Genomic DNA, 23,741 nt, shown 5'->3' on the forward strand with positions numbered 1-23,741 from the left:
GAGGGCAGTTTCCACACACCCCACTGCACCTGTTTTTCCTCCTTTACATTTCCTATCTGGGCCTAGAAAGCACTTAGTTTGCAACACCTGGAAGTCATTGACAGTGGAGTAGCATAACAGAGGAAATAGGAAACAAAAAACTGTGATTTCTAAGGAGGGGCTTAATTTGTCTAGTGTTGAAACTTAAACAAATTAGAACAAGATAGCACTATATTAAGGAAAAAATGACTATACAGGGGAGTTTAGGCTCCATGATATTATTTTTTCTAATAAAAGTCATCCAATGAGACAAAAGAGGGCAACTGGAAACTGAGTGTTTGTTTAAGAGTTTACTCCAGGAGATCTGATATGAAGGGCTTGTTGAGTATCATCAGGAAGTGGTTTCTATTCGCAATCAGGCCATCCTTAGCCCTGTTGTTGACACAGTTTCTTTCTCTCTTTCTTTCTTTTTTAAACAGAAAGGTTGTGGGTACCATCTGGACCTATTAATGGTGGCTGTCATGCTCGGTGTATGCTCCATCATGGGCCTGCCATGGTTTGTGGCTGCCACAGTCCTCTCCATCACTCATGTCAATAGCCTAAAACTGGAATCAGAATGTTCAGCTCCAGGAGAACAACCCAAATTTCTCGGCATTCGGGAGCAAAGGGTTACAGGGCTTATGATTTTTATCCTTATGGGTTCATCAGTCTTTATGACCAGTATTCTGAAGGTAACGAAATCTGTCTTTATGAACTTGAGAAAAAGAAGAATATATTTATCATAATTTAATATTTTCATTTGAATCTGAGCCATAAATTTGCAAATATTGTGTGGCATGTGATGAAAGTGATGAATTTCTTAACCATGTTTATATAATTCTTCATAACCTAAGGGAGGGAAATTATGTCCTATATTTTAAAACCGTTAAATACATAAAAATTTAGTCTGGCAAAGTAAAATTTGATGAGTAAATTATTGTAACAATTTTGAAATGGTGATCAAGCTATGGGAAAAAGTCACTCATTGTTTCTGACTGACTTGTGACCCAAATTCATTATAGACATTTATAAAGATTCTATTTTCTTGTCAATGGATATCTATATTAACAGTTAATATTACTTACTATTAATAAAATATAGAGGTGAAGGAATGAGCCTGGTCCATTTTCAGTGCTCTATAAAACCACTGTCTGGACATCATCTTTGCATATACTGATTTCTTTTCCACAGAAAACTTGAAATCTATTTTAAAGAGGATTAACGAGTAATTATTTTGTCATGTAATTTTGTCAGATATTTCCAAAGTGTGTTAATTGTGCTATAAATTACAACACATTTTATTTGCGTATAATTTGACATTTTAATTAAATTATTTAATTACTAGTTTACTAGTATTTGATCATTAACACAAGTACCTTTGCAAGAATTGTGTAAGTAATTATGTAAGTAATTATCTTGTAGACATAAGATGATGGTGAACTATTCCAATAAAAAGAGAAAATCTGAGTAATCCATATATTTACAAATACCTGGCATGATGCAGGAAACACATCTAAATGCTAGCTTCATTCTTTACCTTTAATCCAAATATCTTATCTTTGTAAAACAAAATTCAAATTGTCTCTAAAGTGGCATAATAATAGTATTATTATTCATTATATACTACATGGTTTTTAAAAATAGATTTTGACTTCTTAAATAATTATAACAACCCTATTGTTATCATCTCCTTTTAGATATTGGGAAACTAAGGCACAGAGAGCTTAAGTAACTTCCCTAAGGTTACACAGCTAAAAAGTGCTAGAGCTGGAACTTGAATCCATGTCTTCTGAATCTGTACTATACTGTTTCTACTCAAAAATGCCTTTTTTCCCCGTTTTTTTCTTTGATAAGTGCAAAACCACAATATATTTGAAAATGATTTGTGCCTTTTCTCCAATTGTTCTTTTACAGTTTATTCCCATGCCAGTGCTATATGGAGTGTTTCTTTATATGGGTGCTTCATCTCTAAAGGGAATTCAGGTAAATTACTTACAGTACTACACTGCATGTGTAACATGCAGATCTTACAAACCTGCATGTTATGCACATGTACCCTAGAACTTAAAGTATAACAATAAATAAATAAATAAATAAATAAATAAATAAATAAATAAATATAAAAGATCTACTGATAAGTCATGTGACAGCTAAGAAAATGATGCCACCTGAGGAACAGCTTTTAGACCACAATTAAACTTCTTCAAACTTGTTTTTCTTCAAAACTTGTTTGAAGAGTTACAAAAGTTAAAGAAGATTCTCTCCAGCATCTAAGGTTCATAAACGTATGGTAATTTTATTTATCATAAGTATATTAAAACTGTAAGAGGCTTAGATTTTACAGCAATTTTAGAAAAATCATAGTTATATATTTCAATACATATCCAAATATTTATAATATTTGACACTTTAATCATGTGTATGGACATCTATTGGTAAGAATAGGAAAAATCTTTATATACAAAGATGTTCATTTTAACACATACTATTAAAATATTGGAAACAACCCAATTCTCTAACAGCGGTAAAATAATTAAGTAACCTATGGTATATTCACTGAAAATTGATAATTTTTTATCAGTTAAAGTTCCAATGTACTTTTAAGAACTACAAAAGTAACATGGCAAAAATGCTTACGACATAATACAAAGTAAGAAACTACTGACCATAGGTTTATAAAGCTCTGAGTTTGAGATGGGTTGTAAAGGAAGGTGTAGAAATAAAAACAATTTGTTGAGATAGTGATATCCTGGGGTTTTTACACCTTGTTTTGTTTGTTTACTGTTATATTTATAGGATTATTTTTAAAATTAGACTAAAATAAAGATATAGGCAGTTTCAAGTATAAGGGGGAACTTTGTGCATTATTTAAGGAGGTATTGGTTAAATAAATATTTTAGGCACTAATTTGGCAACAGATCAGCCAGATGGTTCTGGTTCAAGATGTCCCATGTGGTCACTGTCAGGGTGTGGACAAGGTCCACAGCATCTGAAGGTTTGATAGTGCTGGAGGATCTGCTTCCAAAATGGCTATTCCACAACTGTGGGCATGAGGGCATCAGTTCCTTTCTACCTGTTGGTAGGATGACTCAGTCTTTTGCTACAGTAGCCTCTCCATGGAATACTTACTGTGTCTTCAAAACATGGAATGTAACTCCTTCAGAGTGAACAATATGAAAGAGAGAGAGAGAGAAAGACAGCGAGAAAGAGAGAGAGGAGAAAGAAGGAGAAGAGAATGAGAGAGAAAGGATGAAAAGTGCTTTTTGAGTTAGTCTTCAAAGTCATACATGGTCATTTCCATGTTTTCTATTTGTTAGAGGCTATCCACTAAGTCCAGCTTGCACCCAAGTGAAGGGAAAAATGAGACTCTTATCTCTTGAAGAGAAGAGTATCAAAGAATTTGTGGACACATTTTAAAACCTCCACAAGTGTATTCTAAATTTTAACAGAAGCTGTAGGCAAATTCTTCCCACATATTTCTTTTATGATACTGTTATTGGTTGAATAGTGAGTGTTTCCTGAAAATTTATGTCCACCTGACGTCTCAAAATGTGACCTTATTTGGAAATAGACTATTTGCCTATGTAATTAGATACAGATATGAAGACAAGATAATCATGGATTTAGGGTGAGCCCTAAATCTAATGACTGTGGTCCTTATAAGAAGAGGAGATGGGTTGGGTGCGGTGTGTCTCACGCCTGTAATCCCAGCACTTTGGGAAGCCAAGGTGGGCGGATCATGAGGTCAAGAGATCAAGACCATCCTGGCCAACCTGGTGAAACCCCATCTCTACTGGAAACATAAAAATTAGCTGGACGTGGTGGCAGACGCCTATAGTCCTAGCCACTCGGGAGGCTGAAGCAGGAGAATTGCTTGAACCCAGGAGGCGGAGGTTGCAGTGAGCGGAAATCACACGACTGCACTCCAGCCTGAGCAGCAGAGCAAGACTCTGTCTCAAGGAAAAAAAAAAAAGAAGAAGAAGAAGAAGAAGAAGAGGAGAGGACACAGAGAGACACAGGGAAGAAGGCCATATGAAGATGTAGGAAGGCCGGGCATAGTTGGCTCACACTTCTAATCCCAGCACTTTGGGAGGCCAAGGTGGGTGGATCACCTGAAGTCAGAAGTTTGAGACCAGCCTGACCAACACAGCGAAACCTAGTCTCTACTAAAAATACAAAAATTATCTGGCTGTGGTGGCACATGCCTGCAATCCCAACTACTCAGGAGGTTGAGATAGGAGAATCACTTCAACCCAGCACGCTACTGCACTCCAGCCTAGATGACAGAGGGAGACTCTGTCTCACAAAAAAAAAAAAAGGAGAAAGAGATTAGAGTTTTGCTGCCATTAATCAAGGGTGCCAGGAGCCACCTGGAGCCGGAAGGTGCAAGGAAGTTTTCTCCCCTAAGACCTTCAAAGGGAGTGTGGCCCTGCCAATATCTTGCTTTAGGCTTCCGGCCTCCACAAGTGTGGAAGAATATATTTCTATTGATTTAAACCACCAAGTTGTGGTCATTTTTTAGGACAGTCCTAGCAAACTAATAGATTTCTACTTAAATTGTCCCTTGAATAATCTTGTCTTATAATTTAACATTATTTAGCCCAACACTCCAATGTTCTTGAAAAGAGAGACTAGAGGCTTATTTATCATATAGTATTTTGTCAACTGAAAAGCAAAAATAAATTGCGGCTTTTTCTGTGACAGTTAGACTCACTGCTGTTCATAGCATGTAAGAGGATAGTTAACCTGCAGGACAGGCAGTGCAGGATCTCTGTTCCTGAGCAAATGACTAACCAGCTTCTGACTTTGGAAGAAGCAGCAGCACTTAGGCCTTAAGACGGTACTGGGTGCCAGTCTGAGGCAAACTTAAGTATGAAGTCATTGCAGGTCACGGAACACCCAAAATTGATAGTATGACTGACTCTTCATCCTGACACTGGGAAACAATTAACTGGGAGAGGGAGATGGTTGAGCCATGTGATGTATTTTAATTTTACTCAAATTAGATATAATTTGCTCATTTAAAATTTCATGTATGAAAAGTGTAGTTCGATAGAATTGGTTTTGTAAGGCATTAGAGAAGAATACTGAAGAGGTTTTGTTATATTTGTTTTTCTTTTTTCCTTTTCTTTTTGCCTTTGGCAAAAGTTTCATGAGTACTAATCTCATCTGTAAGTGAAAAGTATTTATTATTAGGCCCCAGGCTCACATAAATACAGCAGCAGAAGTTTAAGAAACAAAGTAAAATCATTTTGATGATAGGTTTCAACAGATTTTCCCCTCTAATTCCGCATGATTTTATACCCATGAGGTTTAGAATTAAACAAGAATGTCAAGTTTTGGAGTTATTTGGGATGTGAATCTTTTAAATGAAAATTGAAGAAAACATTATCAAAGGTCCATGAGTTAAATATAATGAGTTTAAAAGAACACAAATGAAACGGCAAGCTGGGGCACACGTTGACGAACAGGATCTCACACTGAGAAACAGGGTTTGTGAAAATGTAAGTGACCCCAAGCCCAGGAAGTTGAAATTCCTATTTGGAATTGTAGGTAACTGGGTGGGGAAATGTGATATTGATACTAGGATATAATAAAAGCCAAATGTAAAACTCAGAATACATTTGTCATGATGATGATTATTATTTAAACATATGCTGAATATCAACAGTTCCAGGAGCATGTTACTCTCTTACCCTGTTGAAGGAATCTATGTTACCTGCTTGTTTGGCAATATTAAGAAACTTATTATCTGAGCTTCTCACTGTGAAGCATGGCAGAAAAAACAGATCACAGTGTTCTCATGAATGCTGTTTCTGTATTCAGATATATACCCACATCTATATTCATTCCAACACTTCAGGAATCCAAAGTAAAGCAAATGTGCCATTTAAACAATAACAATTGAAGCACCCACACACTGAAGTACACTTATGCAATAACATAGCTTCACAAATGGAGAAATGGTGGCTGGGAAAAACTAGTTCTATAGAAAAGGAAATATTCCATTGTAAGCCAGAAGATTTTATTTTATTTCTTTCCTATTCCTACCTCTACCGTGCACCAAGTTTTTGTTTATTCAATGACTTTTAAGTTTAAATAATATTTAGGAAATAGAAGTTTTAAAACCTAATGATACATACATGGACAGAATGGAGAGAGAGTAGTCAGGAATGAGTTCAGCATTTAGTAGTCTGCATATAATGTTTCAATAATGTTTTTGGAATATATAAATGAATATGAATAAATGAATGGTCGGGGAATGAACTAATGTATGTACGATTCTTATTTAGATAACTGAGGGAAGGAAGGCCATGTCATGCCATAAGACACAGAACACAGAAGGGAAGATAGGTTTATGTTGAGTTTGAGATTCTTACTATATATACAAACAGGTCCTGGTGAAACAGGGTGTTTTGACTCTAACATTTTGACTCAATGGACAACTGTTCCATTGCATATTAATTTGACATGTTTGATGAGAATTGCCTATAGTTTTTAAAATAAATTAGTTAAAAAATAAAATCTAATATTACTTTTTGAAAATGCGTAATGGATGTTACTGTAGAGATGGCATGAAATAAAACAGTGACTGACAGTGATTGAAACCATTGTTTTCTAAATAATCGCCTCTAGTTGGAAACACTGAAAACTGCAAAACTTGGCCGAAGAACAATAAACCAAACAATCTACATAAAATAAAACTATCATGTAGTATGATTTGTTAGTAAATAAAATGTGATTAAAGATTTAAGCTTCCTGTGTGCATTTAATTTATAAAATTCCAATTGAGAAAAATTGGTTTGCTTGATTAAAATAAAAGCCCTCAAAGTCAAAGCTGTAACATAATAGTATTCAGTACTATAACAATAGTTTTATGTAATACTATGTACTATCTTTATGGCAAGATTGAAACAGAAATAACATTGAGATGAAAGTTATTTTAATAAAATACAACTGAAAATATGCAAATGACAGTGCTGCATATAAAGTTAATCAAGAAATTAAATAGAGTTAACAAAGTTTGCTCCGGAACATACTTTATTAACAAAAATTTATTTAGGTTAAATTGTTATGGTTAAGATGTTTGTGTTCATAAAGACAGCATCTAAACTTTTGTTGGGGATTAAACGGGCAAAGTCAAAACAGCAGAGTCAAAATAAGGAGGTTAAAATACCGTACTTAGCAGCTGGATAAGGGTCTAGAACCCAAGAGAGAGCTAAGGCAGAGATGTAGGTCTGTGAATCCTTAGCAAGTATGTGAAGGTCAAAGCCATGGGTATGGATGAACTATTCCAGGAGAAAAGAAGACAGAGAATGCAAGTCCAGGAATCCCAATATTGAGGGGCAAATAAAGGAAGAGTTTGTGATGTGTCAAGGAAAAAGAAGATGGTAGTTATGTTTTGCTTCACAGGGCTCCACTCTTCAAGGTAGCAATATTTAACATTGACTTTCTATTTTTAAACTCTTCTAAATTGTAACCCATCTCCATATTCAAGAAAATGTGGGCTATTATTAAACTGAAATTGTAGTGTTTCGGAGGGTAGGCATAACAATCCCATTGTCCTGATGCCCAGGTATCAACTTAGTGTTATCCAGGTATGTCATTTAACCTAAAATTTTGGACCATATTAAACATCAACTTGTCCTACTTTTATTGTTGTCTTACACCTAAAAACAATTTAGTCTGTTTAATCTTTTAGTTCTTTGATAGGATAAAGCTCTTCTGGATGCCTGCAAAACATCAACCAGATTTTATATACCTAAGGCATGTACCGCTTCGAAAAGTGCATCTCTTCACGATTATTCAGATGAGTTGCCTTGGCCTTTTGTGGATAATAAAAGTTTCAAGAGCTGCTATTGTCTTTCCCATGATGGTATGAAACTTCTGTCAACTCTTTTTCTCTTTCTCTGATTTGCTGGTCTCTTTGGAAACAGACACATGAACTGAAATTGGAACAACAGAGTCATTTTGAACAATTATTGGAAAATATAACTTTTGGCGCTAAAAGTATTGACTAAGATAGGGTTTGAGAATGCCTATGAATTTCAGTGATTTCTTTTTTTGTCTCTATCACTCTGAATGTTTATGGTTGTCTGAATTAATTGAAGCTGGATGGAAAAATGCATCATTCCAAAATTTAACATTAAAGATACTAGCAAATGTGAAAAATTAGGAGGATTTTAAAAATAGCATTGTATTTAATGTTTCAGGCAAGTTTCAAATACTTCAAAAACTATAGTGAATTTGAATGACTAAATAATTTTGTAATTATTCATATAGATAAGAATGTTCTAGTGTTAATTTAATATAGTATAAACTATTAACTACCTGTATTTAAGGAAACAGTCAAATTCATTTTATATATATTTTTTAAATAGCTTATTTAATTGACTCTCATATTGGGTAAAATCATAGTCATTATTTTGGGGATGTAGTAAGAAAAGAAAATGAAGGAAGCAGAAGACTAGATAATGTTTTATACATATATATCTTTAATTTTTACTTTAATCTCAGGCCTAATAGAAATTGTTTCTACCAGAAACCATACAGGCAAATCTACACCTCTCGCTTTAATTTTTTTTCCATTTTAAACTAGTTTATTATTTGCTTCAGGTGTTAGCCCTGGTATTTGTAAGAAAGTTGATGGACTTGTTGTTCACGAAGCGGGAACTCAGCTGGTTGGATGATTTAATGCCCGAGAGTAAGAAAAAGAAACTGGAAGATGCTGAAAAAGAAGTAAGAGCAAAATCAATGTTTTGTAAAGAAATAAAAAAGGAACATAGTTATATTTCTTTGCAAAACTAAATTATTGTTTTTATCTTTATACAGTTGTGTCTTTAGACAGTGATCACTAATAACCACAAGTAGACTAGTTTGGAAGTTTAATGTTTAAAATCATAAAGATGTGAACAGAGAGAGAACGAAGATCTTACAGGAGGAAACCAAATCCTAATGAAATACAGAAATACCTTGTACTAACCCTCCAAATTGTAAGGCTCGTTTTTCTGATTCCTTCCCCATGGATGACAAAAATTTGCTGATACTTAACTATTTCCAAATTATGATCATTCATTGTTTTGTTGTTACATATGTGAGAATAAAAAGAAGAGACATTATTACTGTTGGCGTTTTCCTAGGGAACAGAGTTTTAATCAAAATATTCTAATGAAGAATTATTTATTCTTGAAATAGGTGAAATGTTTACTAGGAAAAATGTTGATCTGATTTGCTTTCGAAGTGATTTAAGATTGAGTAGATGTTGGAGAAACTTCTGGAATTTCATTATTTTTACAGGCTACTTATTTATTTTATTCTATTTTATATAGTATAACAATGTATTTTAAGTTTCATGGCATATTTAAAGTTTATATCTAAGCCTGAGTCTATTTTGAAAGCTACTTAATCAACATTGTTTTAAGTATATAAAAATTACAAAGAGTGTAAATGAGGGGAAAATAAGAGCCCATACAATGTAAAACACAACAAAATTTTCACGTAAGTAGAAATGAAATTGAAATAAAATATTCGATGAGAATTACACTATTTTTCTCTATAAGTAGTCAGTAAATGTATCAACTTTCTATTTTCTCAAACCATAGATATATCTCCTATTTCCTTTGGGGAATTCATTTGCAGATGTTTTGTAGGTCTTAGTCATCTAGTGAGGTCAGATCAGACCATAAATCAAATGAGGTTTTTTTCTCAGAAATTTCTACCAATATGGCTACATAATGTGTGATTGGTAATTCCCTTACTCTACATGGTGTTCTATCACTGACAATGGATTCCCACAGATAGAGATTCATCATCATCATGATGTGTCTTAATTCTGTAAGAATATTTCAATTTTTCCAAATATTGTAGATGGCAATACTTAGAATCCTACTTCTAGTAATATTAATGTTAACACTAAAGATCATATTATACAATTGTTATTACTTTTGTTCTATTTGATATATTCTTATTTAAATATTAGTGCTTTTTAAGAAAATAACACTTTGAGTCAGGCGCGGTGGCTCATGCCTGTAATGCCAGCAGTTTGGGAGGCTGAGGCAGGCAGATCACAAGCTCAGGAGATAAGACCCAACATGGTGAAACCCCATGTCCACTAAAAATATGCAAATTAGCTGGGCATGGTGGCGCACACCTGTAGTCTTAGCTACTCAGGAGGCTGAGGCAGGAGAATCACTTGAACTGGAGGCAGAAGTAAGCCTGGTGACAGAGCGAGACTCCGTCTCAACAAAAAACAACTTTGACTAGGATATTTTGATAGTCTCTATTTCTTTTCAGGGCTTTAGTAAATGTTTGCTTTCATCCTCAGATACTCTTCAAGAAAAATATAGTATAATTGGGCACAAGTTAAATTTAAATAAAATGGACACTAGAACACAGAAATACTAAAACCTTAAATTATCTGTATTTGATGTAAATAAAATTATTGACATCAAACACAACACCCAACAGGGTTTAAATTAATTTAATTTTGATGAAAAAGCTCTTGGCTATGAGCTTCCCTTCCTGTCTTTTTGATAATGTCAGAACAGCAGACCCTTGAATAATACAGCATTGTTAATAATGTTGATGAAAAAAAAAAAAAAAAAATCCCTGGCCAGGGCCACTGTCTGTATGGAGTTTGCACATTCTCCTCATATCTGTGTGGGTTTTCTCTGGACACTTCAGTTTCCTCCCACATCCCCAAAATGTGCCCATTAGGTTCATTGGCGTTCCTACATTGGCTCAGTGTGAGTGAATGTGGGTGTGTGTGTGTGTGTGTGTGTGCTGCAAGGGAATAACGTCTTGGCCAGTCTTAGTTCTCATCTTGTACCCTGAGCTGCCAAGATAGGCTCCAGCCACCCTCGACCTTGAACTGGAATAAGTGAGTTGGAAAAGGAATGAATAAATGAATATAAATGACTGTAAAATAAAAATTCATCAAGTATACGATAATCACACAAATGTACAAAAACAATTTGGTATGAAAATGCTCAGTGAACACAGCCATATTTGCTATTGTTTTTGAAGTGCTTGGCGGTAGGTTGTGCTCCTTACAATTTTCACTTTGCAAACATTTGTTCCTTGATTTGATCCATCCCCACTATGACCTCAGTCATTCACTGACTCACCAGAAATTTGTTAATTCAATATCTTACGTGCTTTATTAATTTTTCTTACATGTTTGTATAGCTCACATTTATTTCAATGTTTAATATTAAAAACATTTTGGGTCTTTAGTTAGAAGTTTGGTGATGTTTCTGTCACCAGAAATTGCCATAGGAATTTAACTCTTGTTTATATCAATTAGCCTGTGGTAAAATTGATTTTATTTGTTCTTTACTTTACTTAATGTCACAGTCTCCAAGAAGCTATCAACAACTTTATGTGAGCACTTACTATACTATTAATTATACTCAAGCAGTAACTTACATATGTAATTTTGCTTCATTTTTCTGCCTTTTTTGTTAACTGTTTTTATTGCTTCTGGAAAAAAAAAAGAACACAGCCCCAGACATATAATTCTCTTTCACAGTATTCTCCTTAGATCATACTCATACTGTAAAACATTCTTGCCTTTTAGAAGTTCACAAAATGATAAATGATATGTAATCTATTATGTAATGTTTAATATTTTTCTGATTGTAATTCAAAGAAAATTTCAGATTCTCCTTTTATTCTTCTGTGAAATAGGAGAGAACAAGCTTAATAATAATTGTGAATTTATTAGAATTTGCCATTCCCACTTCCCAGAACCACTCACATAGCTATGCGTATATGGTACTTATATGTGTGTGTGCCATATGCCCATTTTGGAATTTATGAATCTCATAGGGCAGAGAACATATGTAATCAGTGTCTAATGTTTTTATATTATATACCCACTGCACTTTAATGGGCATTTACTGTTCTCTGATTATGAAGATAAAGATTTTGGAAGTAACTAAATATTACTAAATTTCCTAGAACTCATGCTTTCTGAAAAGACACAAAAATAGATTAAAGATTTACTGGGCAATTTTACTGCTAAATCCTTTATATCCAAGTTAGAGGGAAAAGCCTCGTAGTACATTAACTAGGCAGGTTTATAGATCTTTAAAATCTCAAATGGATGAATATGATGATACTTTCATGTGATCCTCAGTACGTGGAAAGAAACAAGAAAACCAATAATACAGTCAAGAAATAATCTATAATTGAACAATAAAATACAGCTCTGACTAGTGCAAAGACAGCTAATTCTTCATCGAACAGGAGAGAAAAAAGGAAGTTTAAAGAGTTTCACTTTCTAGCTTAGAATTAGTATTCAAAGAGTATGGTCAGTAAAGACAGTAGGAAGATTTAGGAAGAATTACACTAAAAGTTCAGTTCCTGGTTGATTTTCTATTTGTTTGCCCAGATCTTGGTATTCTATTTTCTTGAGGCTTACAGACTCGGTGGAAGGATGTGATCTTACCGTGGCATCTTATACTAAGGCCCAGTCTTCTAGGAGATTGTGTGTTAAGGTGGTAAATGGACAAGTTCTCCAGAAATGTTGCATTTCTGCAATTGCTCAAATTAATTGAGTAACTTTGATCATGAACTGGCAAGATGGTAAATAGCAGAAATGTCTCAGCTCCCTGAGACTTGAATTTAAAGTAGGCTCACCTCTTGTCCTTTTGATGATAGATACAAGCTTGTACCTTTAGCCTCCAGGGTTTTCCTATCAGTAGCCCATTTCTGGTCTTATGGCACTGAGAAAACATTCATTTGACCTTAAAATTCAATAATGAGTTAAGCAGAATAAATAGCTACACAGGCCAGTCCAAGGTCGCAGAGCTTCTGTTCCAAATTTTCATGTACTTCATGCATATGCATATGCATATGCTTCAGTTTTTAGAAAGAAAGGATTATAATCAGGGTAGAAATGAATATTGGAACCCTGACATTTTGCACATTGCTCTGTGTAAAGGGAAGACTGCAGAATCAAATTCTGGATGTCCAAATGTGCTCAGAGTACCAACATGCCTTCCTTCCTACTTAAATATTCTCTAGGCCATTGTACACATTTGACAAAAGGCTACTTACTGTTAAAGGCAGAAAATCCCAGCAGAATGTTTGCTCCTGGGTAGGAGGAAAGGGAGTTAGTGTTGGATAAATCCTAGAAATTCTACTCTGTGGAAGTGATCATGATAGTGATACTTCTTGATTTACTGGGGGTTCACTCTAACATAAACTATAGGGGAAAACAAGAAGAGGGCAAATGGGAACCTGTGATCCCAATGCAGGATCATGAAAAAGGCCAAGAAAACATAAAAGCAATCAAAAACAGGTGCAACCAAACAAATTACAGAGGATGTCTTACTGCTAAGATAGATCAGAATTGGTTATGGATTTGGAAAGCATGGCCAAATTATTACACAGAGAAATACCATTTCTAATTGAATCTTAGGATGGGGCAAGCATATTCTTCTTCCATAAGCAGTGGTTGCCCAAAGTATGGTTCCAGAACCACTGCCACATCAGCCAACACCTGGCAACCTAGAATGCAAATTCTTGGGCGTTACTTCAGATCTATTGAATCAAAACTCTGGGGATGGGGCCAACCATCTCTGTTAATAAGACCTCCAGGTGATTCTGGTGCTAAAGTTTGAGATAAGTCCTTTCCTAAAACCACAGAATCAAATATAATCTTCTAAATACAAGAATACTCTATCAGAATTTTTTGCTTAACAGTAATTTACATAATTACTTAGAGACACAGAATCAAATATTCTGATGAAAAATATATGTCACATTTATGTATTGACATGAACTCTATATCTATATGGACCCTCCATTTTTCCTTTTCCACTTTCATTTGTTAGTCTTATGTATTGGCTCTTCTATCCGTTGGAAATCATAAGTAATACCTATTATAAAAATAATACTTGAGGTTTTCAAAGATTATATGTTTATGTAATGTTTGCAGCATTGTCTATTCTATTAGTAGTTGAGGAAGAAAATGGTTTGACATTTCTATGTTCTGTAGACTTTGTTTTCCTCTTGGGCAAAATAAAAGGGTTGAGCTTAACTTCTGAAGAATCTTCCATTTCTTATTATGTGAATTCTAAAATTGCTGAATATTTTCCCTCGCTAACACTCTAAGCATACTTGTGAATATTGGTCTCTGCTGCTGTTGTTTGTACTTTAAGATATTTGAGGGCTCCTACATAGATACACACTGTGTCTGAAAATGGATGTAGCTGTAAATGTAACCTATTTCACTAAAGGTAATTAAAGGATAACTATCTTTGTTATTTGTTAGGTATCATGATATATGAATCATAATTTTAATGTTATCACTAAATACAATTCAAATTCATGATGTAATTCGATATGTAACACCCTATTATCAAACCACACCAGGATTTGACTTCAATTTATCTCTTCCGCCTCTACTCAGCACAGACTTTTGGCTCCAACCAGGCTCGTTGTTCACTGTCATGCAAACACATCTTTTTTTTTTTTTTTTTTTTTTTGAGACGGAGTCTTGCTCTGTCGCCCGGGCTGGAGTGCTGTGGCCGGATCTCAGCTCACTGCAAGCTCCGCCTCCCGGGTTTACGCCATTCTCCTGCCTCAGCCTCCAGAGTAGCTGGGACTACAGGCGCCCGCCACCTTGCCCGGCTAGTTTTTTGTGTTTTTAGTAGAGACGGGGTTTCACCGTGTTAGCCAGGATGGTCTCGATCTCCTGACCTCGTGATCCGCCCGTCTGGGCCTCCCAAAGTGCTGGGATTACAGGCTTGAGCCACCGCGCCCGGCCATGCAAACACATCTTATTTATTCCTCACTTTTAGGGTTGGCCTACATTGTTTCCTCCCACCTAGGGTTTCTTCCTTGCTACAACCTTGACTTTGGTACTTTTCATAATGATCCCTTAAATTTTCTGAGAGTCGAGTTTATAGCTTTCTTTTCATTGTTATACACCCAGTACCTAACAGACTACCTGCCCTTGAATGGATTAATTAATAGCCCCTGGATTATTCTTCTTGCTAACTATGTGCATAGCACATAACACATGCTCAATAAATATTTGAGTGTTCTGGAGTAGACTTGTTTTTCTAAGCCTCAGTTTTCTTGCCTTGTACTGGACATAGCATTAATTGTCCTTCACTTATTTTATATCTGAAAACTGCTTTGGCTATCTTAATTAAAAGGTGACATTTAAGTCATAGCATAAACACCCCCCTAGTTAAATTGGTGAACTCTCTCAAAGGTTCTTGGGTAAACTTTCATCATCACCCCCTTAACATCTTCCCCATGTTGTAGCTTCACAGAGAACAATTAAGAGCTGAATGGAACTTGTTTTAAGGTACTTTTCTGACTTCTAAGCTGCTAACTACTCAGTTAGCTTTGTGCTCTCACTGTCTCTTTCTTTTCTGATCTGATTGAGATAACCTAGGTTGTGGCTGTCGTGACGGCTACTGCCTGATTTGACTGCTCCTCCTCAGAAAGCCTCAATTTTTGGCTTTCTCACAGTGCTGCCGGGATGCAGCCGGCCCTCCATCCCCGCGCTCCGGGGCCCACCCAGCTTCCTTCTGGCACTGAAGGCAGCGGCTGCTCTGCCACCCTTCTCTTCAGATAAGCATGGCTTGGAAAAGCTATCTTTAGAGGTGATGAGTTTTTGTTTGGATAGAATTATGACTAGTATAAAGCCCACACATGCTAACAAGCCACAGAGTGCAAAATAATTATTGAAAGCAATTTGAGAGAAAAGTGGAAAATCATCTGAAGAAAAACCAAAATTGTTCCCAAAGCTTTGGTCCAATTTTTTGCTGTTAGATTGAATCTTGAACATTCGTTTTCTGCTGCCAGGTAACCTAAGCACCAACGGCACTGTTCTTCTCTTCAGCTTTTTTTTTGCATTTTACTCTTTCTTAAACCATTCTACCTTGCTTCTTGACATTTTACTCTTGATTAGCCAGAAATGATACCATATACCAGGCTTCACCTTTCAGTGGGCAACCAAGGAAAGAATTGCATCTTGTCTTTGCTTATGTAGCCTTTGGTATCACTGAGTATCTACTTTTTATGTCCCTCCATGTACCTTAAGATAACCTTTGCTATAGAAAAAGGAACCTTTTCTACCTGAAATGATGCATATACTCTGCCCATGACTGCCAGGATGTGCCTACAAGATATATTATGTATGTAATATATTTCATATATTATGACTAACTCATTTGTAAGGCAAGCCTCAATCTAGGCTGCAGATCAGCTCTGCTAAAATGCCTGAATGGATGATTTCAAACAAATGGTAATCTCCATTCACCTTGACTTAGTTCTGATAGTGTGGCCAAATGACAAGGAGAATAGGCACAATATACAAGTAGAATACATTTGATAGGCCCTGAAAGAAAACTTTCTCCTTTAAGAACAGCAAAGAGAGAAAATAAAATTAGTTACCAGAATGCAAAAGGGTAATACACATGCCATTAGCTTCACAGAGAACAAATACAACATAGGGTTTCTGGAGAAAGCTTCTAAGCATGGAAGTAGCAGAGCTCATGCAGTCTCTGGCATCTCCATTATCCCGAAGCATAGAGCGGGCATAGAGATTCTGTATGCACTGCAGCCAAAGTCCCAGGAGAGAGGGGCTTTCCTTGACCAGCGTGGGAGAGTACTCCAAGAGAGAAATGAGATCGTCTCCCACATTGCATTGTATGTTCATAGGTTAGCTGAAGAGGCACTAGAAAACACTTGTTTCTTTAGATAACAAGAAATATGGCATGGAATATTCAGACTATGGGATATCCGAGAGGGGGTCAAGGTCTGGTTACCAAGGACACTAGGAAAAGTCTTGCATGCTGGGAATAATAAAATCAACCAAAGATCAAGGTGTCTCCAGAAGCTGGTTCAGGCTGGCTTAGCTCTGCTAAGCTACTGAAAGAGGAAATGAGCCTTTGGGGTCATCCCTATTTTCTTTCATCAGTTTCCATTTGAGCAGTGGGTCAACTCGTTTTTTATGTTTATAGATCTTAAAATTCCATTTCTGGAGTTAGAACCAGTAGTTCTAACTTTTTAAATGGCCTGAAGTAATTATTTGAACTGACCCATTTTTAAATAAATGTATTAAATAAAAGCTACAATCTATAAATAACTGTCTTGTTTTGGTTCATGGAAAAATTTTGATGATAACATTATTTGAAAACGAAACCAGAATTTTTCGGTATGGTAGCCATAAGATTATCTTCATCCCAAAGATGCATGTATGAAGAAATGCATGTATGAATATAAAAATCATTTCCACCCTTTGAGGAAAGATGGAATATTGTCATTATAAGAATAAAGTTGAAGTGTAAAACAAAAGCCCAAAACACATCCAAATGGAGTCAAACCTTCCATTTCCTCCTCTCTCAGGACACATCTGTGTTTTGATCCATACAGGAAGATATTAGTATCTTTTACTGTCTCTTTCCAACTCTCGAGAATAGTGGTTCTTTAAATATGGTCCCCAGACCAGCATAATCAACATCACCTGGAAACTTGTTAGAACTAGAACTTCTTATGCCCTCTATACTGCAGACTTACGGAGTCAGATCTTCTGGGGAATATTGCCAGCAAGCCCACCAGGGAATTCCGACGTAAACTGAAGTTTGAGAACCACTGTTCTGAGTACATTTCTCATCCCCTCCTCATAGAACATTCCAGGAATATAATTTCACCTTTATAACAATAAAACTGATTATATCACCCATACATTTTTCTTACAAAGATTAATTTTTTAAAAATATGCTTAGAAATTAACATGTTTTTTATTGAGTGACATGAAGGAGATTGTTGTTAGCATTTAAATTACTTTGTGTTATGAGACTCTCATTAATTACTTATGTTCTTGGTAGCTGATACTTTATTGAAAGGACCTATGCTAACATTAATAAATGCAAACAGAGTGGAAGGTCTTGAGGTTAATGAGATAATGAAACATTAATCTGTGTTTCTTCTTTAATGTAAAATGGAGACTCATCAGGTTCACTTTATATACTTTACATTTGTCTTTTCAGGAAGAACAAAGTATGCTAGCTATGGAAGATGAGGGCACAGTACAACTCCCATTGGAAGGACACTATAGGTAAGATATAAATTTAAAAACACATCAGTTTAAGTAATACATTGTTATATACTTTATTTAAGAATTTCATACCCTGTAGATCCTCAGAGAGGTTTCTTGAATTTGTATTAGAGTAGAAAGAACTAAGAGTTAGATAACCTGGGTCCTACTACTAAGTTTTGCCAATAATAGCTGTGTGACTATAATCAAATTGCATTACATGAAGTGAGGCAGGAAGCTGTTGTCTGAAGTCTTTCCTTCTCCTGTTTTATAATGTGTATGGAAGATGCCTTTCATATTCTCAGAAAGTAGTACCAGAAGATAGATCAAGGGTCATTTTTGGTATAAATGACCTAAGTATTCACTAAGTTGATCACAATTAAATGTTTTAACTCTGGGAATTTGCCCCTAACAAAAGGAATTTCCAAAAAGATAATCTATTTCTTAAGTTAAATGATTCAGTCATATCAGTCATTTTAGGAAATATTTATGCAATTCTCCAAAATTTGCTAATGTTTATGTACAAAGACATAGCAAAAGAAAGCAAACTACTGAAGTTATAAAGAAAACATTTGCAAACATTTGGCCCAAAATTCTCCCCTCTCTCTCTCTTCTCTGTCTCCCTCTCAATATAGTTTAGTTTAAATAGTTTTCTTGTACAATTCTAAGTATCAATTAGTGCCCAATTTTACAGTCTCAAAGTCTTTATGAATAATTTCAGGTTATGCCAATAAAAATGCAGAGACTATTCCTGAGAAAGGAATTTGTCATAGTGTTAAAAACCAAAATAGGAGAGAATTTTCTAGGTCTTTAGGGTTTGACTCTAAAATCATATTCCCTAGAATTAAAAAAATATATAATCATCTCCCACTTAAGAGGGAGCACAAGTATAAGATGTTTTACCTTTTTTTTTCTTTTTTACACCATTTAAATTTTAAAATCCTGTTGATTGTTTAGTTGAACCAGCATATTTCCAAGTGTATTCAGTAGAAACCTAGTCTCATGTGGTACCACTCTCAAAAGGGCTGTGTGGTTAAATAAATTTGAAAAAAATGTTCCAAACTGCACTCCAGTTTGAAGATTCATAATACATATTAGCATATGAAACAATCTAAGTAGTGCTGCATTTAAAAAAAATTGTATAGCTGCCTTCAATCAAGTATTTTTAAAAATCTTTTGCTCAGAAGACTCTTCCTCACATAATATCATGAAAAATGTCTATTCCACTTGATGCTTTTTTTAAGAAAGTAGTCAATCTGATGCTTTGAATTACCAGGAAACTATCTTTCTATGAAGACCAAAACAGTTGGAGGGTTTAGAGGAACTGAAGAACACATTTCCAGATTGGGCAAGAGAGAGAGACCCAAGGTTTTGCTCCTCTTAAAAGTTGCATTTGTTCCTCTCTTGTGACCTATCACCAATCAGGGTCATATGAAAAGGTGGCATTTGAACAAAGAAGGGGCAGGGTTGCTCCATGTGAAAGGACATGATGAGCACAGGGAAGAGCAAGGACAAGGCCCCCAGGCAGCACCATGCCCATTGTGTTCCTGAACAGTCAGGAGGCTACTGCATTGGTGCTGGAAAGGAATGAGTAGGGGTGCAGTAGCAGGAGGTGAAATCAGAGTGAGGTGGGTACAGAGCCTTTAGGCCATTATAAGGACTTGGCATTGACTCTGAGTGACTGGGAGCCACTGCAAGGTCTGAGCAAAGGAGGGAAGTAATCTGGATTTTATGATGTTAGGGGCAAGTGTTTAAGCCATGGACATGTGGAACCCATTCTCTGTAATTTGAAATGAGTTAAGAATACCACAGGCCAAATCAGTATCCATACAACTAGCATATTTTCTTTAGATTTTTTTATTTTTCACAGATTGTTTTCAATAATTAAGAGAAATATTCAATACCTCTCCATTTTTAATTATCAAAAACGCTGTACAATAAACAAATTGGGGCATATACATGCAATGGAACATTATCCAGGTTTAAAAAGGAGGAAATTCTGACATATGCTACAACATGGATGAACCTTGAGGATATTATACTAAATGAAATAAGCCAGTCACAAAAAGACACATACTGTATGATTCTGCTTATATGAGGCACTTAGAGAAGTCAGAAACCTAGAGACAGAAAGTGGAATGGTGGTTGCCAGGGACTGGAAGGAAGAGGAAATGGAGAGTTATGGTTCAGTAGGTATGGAGTTCCAGTTTTATAGGATAAAAAGAGTTCTGGAAATGGACGGTGGTGATGGTTGCACAACATTATGAATGTATTTAATAACCCTGAAATGTACTTTTAAAAATAGTTAAGGTAGTACATTTTACGTTGTGTGTATTTTACCACAATTTAAAAATTGGGAAAAATGCTCTTCGTAGATATATGATTTTCTTATATTTAGTTTCTGTCATTGAAAAACTGCAGTTACTATGTAATGCTTATTATTTCATTTGGGGAAACTCCTGTCTAGAGATGATCCATCTGTGATCAATATATCTGATGAAATGTCAAAGACTGCCTTGTGGAGGAACCTTCTGATTACTGCCGATAACTCAAAAGATAAGGAGTCAAGCTTTCCTTCTAAAAGGTTTGGATTTTAAAATAATAAGAATTTATACTAATTCCAGTTGTTTTTTGACATAAATCATAAGCAAAAGAATAATATTGATTTCCATCAAATTTAGATCTAAAATATTCCAGAAAATTCTTTCTGAAAGTGGGTATAAATTGTAATTATTTCAAATGTTGGTATGTTTTTCAACATCCCCCTTTCAAATTAATAACTTACTCCAAAGGTATTACTGTGGTGGGGGAACTGTGCTAGAAATGAGTCACAATGCATGACATTTTTGGACATTCATCTTGGCCTACTATTTTTCAATATGATTTTATTTTATTCCCTCATCACTCACTTCCCCCAGGACCCCTTTAGATGTCTGGCCACATTTTGCACTCCCTTATTTTCCTTTTTTTAGACTGATATGCATTGTGTGTGTTCTTATATTTATATTTTATAAATATGCATAAATGTTTATATTTAGTGTAGCCCTACTCCTGATTCCAACACCCTGAAAAGTCTTCCCTAAACTTCTTATCCCAAAACTTTCAACTCCTGAAAGTTCTATCCATTCTTACTTCTCTGTATGTGAACGTACAAACAACTCCTGCAGTTGTGGATGGTAGTTTTAAGTGCATGCTGGGGGAAGAGTGTGTCCCTAAATATCAACAGTCATCATAGGATTTCCAGCTGAATTTTCCAGGATTTATAAATAAGAGTTCAAATCACCCAGTCTTCTTAGATGCTGATCTGAAGAAAAAAGAATTCATATGTTTTGCTAATATCTCTTTTTGTTAGAGAGTGATTGAGGGATTTGGGACAGTGTTTACTATAATTATTAAGTTCCTTTATTTTCGTAACCTTAAATTAACTTTTTCTACTTAATTTTTATATTACATTTTTGTCATAAGCTCCCCTTCCTAATCACTCTAGAAGCTGATTCCCCAAAGGTAAGACCCTCTCCCTCAAACCTATTCCTTGGTTGCATTTCCTTATGTTAAATGGTGTCTTCTAGAAACCTGGTCAGTCTATGTCCTCTGTGTGAGTTTTGGGGAGGCAAAAGGCATGGAGAGTGTTGGGCTCAGATCCAGTAGCAGACTAAGTTTGATGGTATTTCTGTAACGACTTAGCTCTTTAAGTTAGTCTGAAACTTGAATAAACTTTATTCCTTCCTTGATTTATACAGATGCATCATGTATAATCAAAAAGTTTCACAGAACTATAGTTAGTAATGGCATCAAATTTATGGATAGGGAAAATTAAATTTGTCCCTTTAGGAGATTGAAAAGCTCACTGGGTGCAGTGGCTCATGCCTGTAATCCCAGCATTTTGGGATGTCAAAGTGGGCGGATCACTTGAGGTTCAGAGTTCAAGACAAGCTTGGCCAACATGGTGAAATCTCCTCTGTACTAAAAATACAAAAAAAAAAAAAAAAAAATAGCCAGGCATGGTGGCGGATGCCTGTAATCCCAGCTATTTGGGAGGCTGAGGCAGGAGCAGGAGGATCGCTTGAGCCCAGGAGGCAGAGGTTTCAGTGAGCGGAGGTTGTGCCACTGACTCCAGCCTGGGCAATAGAGACTCTGTCAAAAAAAAAAAAAAGAGAGAGAGAAATTACAAAGCTGAGAGCCTCCATTATGTACCACCATGCCTCCAAACTGGCAAGCTGTATCTCACTTCATGAGACATCACTGGAAACAGGGGCAAGAGAAAGAGGCTACATTAGACTTGGAGAATATATCTCTTATTGCTGGTTTTTGTCACCCCAAAATGGCATGCTGCTTCAGTGTCATCTCTATACCAAACAGTATAAACAAGAGAAGACAAACAGCAGGTGTATAGACTCTTCATCCCAGAAGCTGGGAATTAGTTCTCTCTCTCTCTCTCTCTTTGTCTCTCTCTCTCAACCACCTTTAATATTTACTACAAATGAAGATAATATATTAATAAATAACTCAATGGGCTCCCTCTCAAAGACTTTTGGTTGGTGTTTTCTGTCTTAATAAGACTTTAAAACTTTCATGTATTTCTTTGCTTGGCTCAGGACAAAGTAACATTTTATTCTAAAACATGCTATAACTTCCTTTCTCAAAGATCCTTGCTACAGTTCTGATAAATATTTATCATAGTAATTCTCTGTTTTGCTAGTACTTTTGAAGAAAATCAGAATTATGAGAAGGACAGTTTCTCAAGCCCATTGCAATGTGTACTTGTCACATGAAAAATATGACATTTCTCTGATTTTTTAAAAAAATGTTAAATCCAGGCTTATGAGCTCAAAACAAAATGCCTTTGATGGTCAATATGTAGAGAATTTGAAACAATCAAACCTGTAAAATTTTTTCTTCCTGTATTATATGGATTCAAAGTCCACAGTGGGTTGACTCTAGTGAACAATATAATGTGCTTTAAAGCGGGTTCAATTTTCAATAGACTATCCTTTATCTTTAGATGGAACTACTTGTTTCTTATTATTTAAATGTATTTTCACTAATGTGAGGTTCAAACTATTGTAGAATGAAAGTTTATCCAGCTTTCCTTACCTTTTGATGTGATCGCATTTGTGGTTTTCCATGTGAGAAACATCCTTGGTAGGTAGTTAATCTCTTTTATCCTCATTACAGTAGAAACTCTGGCAGAAAGTGTATGACTTACAGAATTCTAAAACCACTGATACTAATAAGGCTCCCAAAGCCACTTCCTTTTCATGGTAGCTGTTAAAGGCTTTAAAACATCATGACCAGGAGCTGTGAAAATTTAGTACCTGGTAGAGTATCCATTGGCAAAAAGAGGTCCAAAGAGCAGGTTACTAGGGTCTGTATCTCCTGAGTCCTGAGCTGGCATCCATGCAACCTTTGACACTCCCCATTCTGAGTTATTTTCCATCCTGTGCTATAATATGTGTCAGAGAAGCCTAGAAAACTGTTTTCATGGAATTTTGAATCCAAGTTATATTTTCTCAATTATATCATTCACTTTTTGTTGTCAAAAATATTTTATCTAGTTTGACAGTAGAATCTAAGAACTAACTGCAAATTCTGTCTTATCTGAAGGATGTCTAATTTTGATCCTGATGTCATACATACGTGTGACAAGAGCCTCTGCAGC

General features: G+C 35.5%; 1 protein-coding gene across 16 annotated transcripts in view; it reads left to right on the forward strand.

The window, feature by feature from the left end:
* Window positions 1-23,741, forward strand: part of SLC4A10 (solute carrier family 4 member 10) — a 392,709-nt gene that overhangs the window by 363,756 nt on the left and 5,212 nt on the right. For 9 of the 16 annotated variants that reach the window (XM_023217347.1, XM_023217349.2, XM_023217339.2 and 6 more), the window contains 7 exons: window positions 459-710; window positions 1,933-2,001; window positions 7,721-7,894; window positions 8,635-8,757; window positions 18,036-18,103; window positions 20,550-20,666; window positions 21,548-21,586. In XM_023217347.1, the coding sequence (XP_023073115.1) occupies window positions 459-710; window positions 1,933-2,001; window positions 7,721-7,894; window positions 8,635-8,757; window positions 18,036-18,103; window positions 20,550-20,666; window positions 21,548-21,560 (816 nt within the window). In that variant the 3' untranslated portion in view covers window positions 21,561-21,586. The remainder of the gene's footprint in view (window positions 1-458; window positions 711-1,932; window positions 2,002-7,720; window positions 7,895-8,634; window positions 8,758-18,035; window positions 18,104-20,549; window positions 20,667-21,547; window positions 21,587-23,741) is intronic. The other 7 variants (XM_023217343.2, XM_023217338.2, XM_023217345.2 and 4 more) reach the window with 2 other exon arrangements.

The sequence above is a fragment of the Piliocolobus tephrosceles genome, chromosome 11 (assembly GCF_002776525.5).
Source record: "Piliocolobus tephrosceles isolate RC106 chromosome 11, ASM277652v3, whole genome shotgun sequence".
Lineage (NCBI taxonomy): Eukaryota > Metazoa > Chordata > Mammalia > Primates > Cercopithecidae > Piliocolobus > Piliocolobus tephrosceles.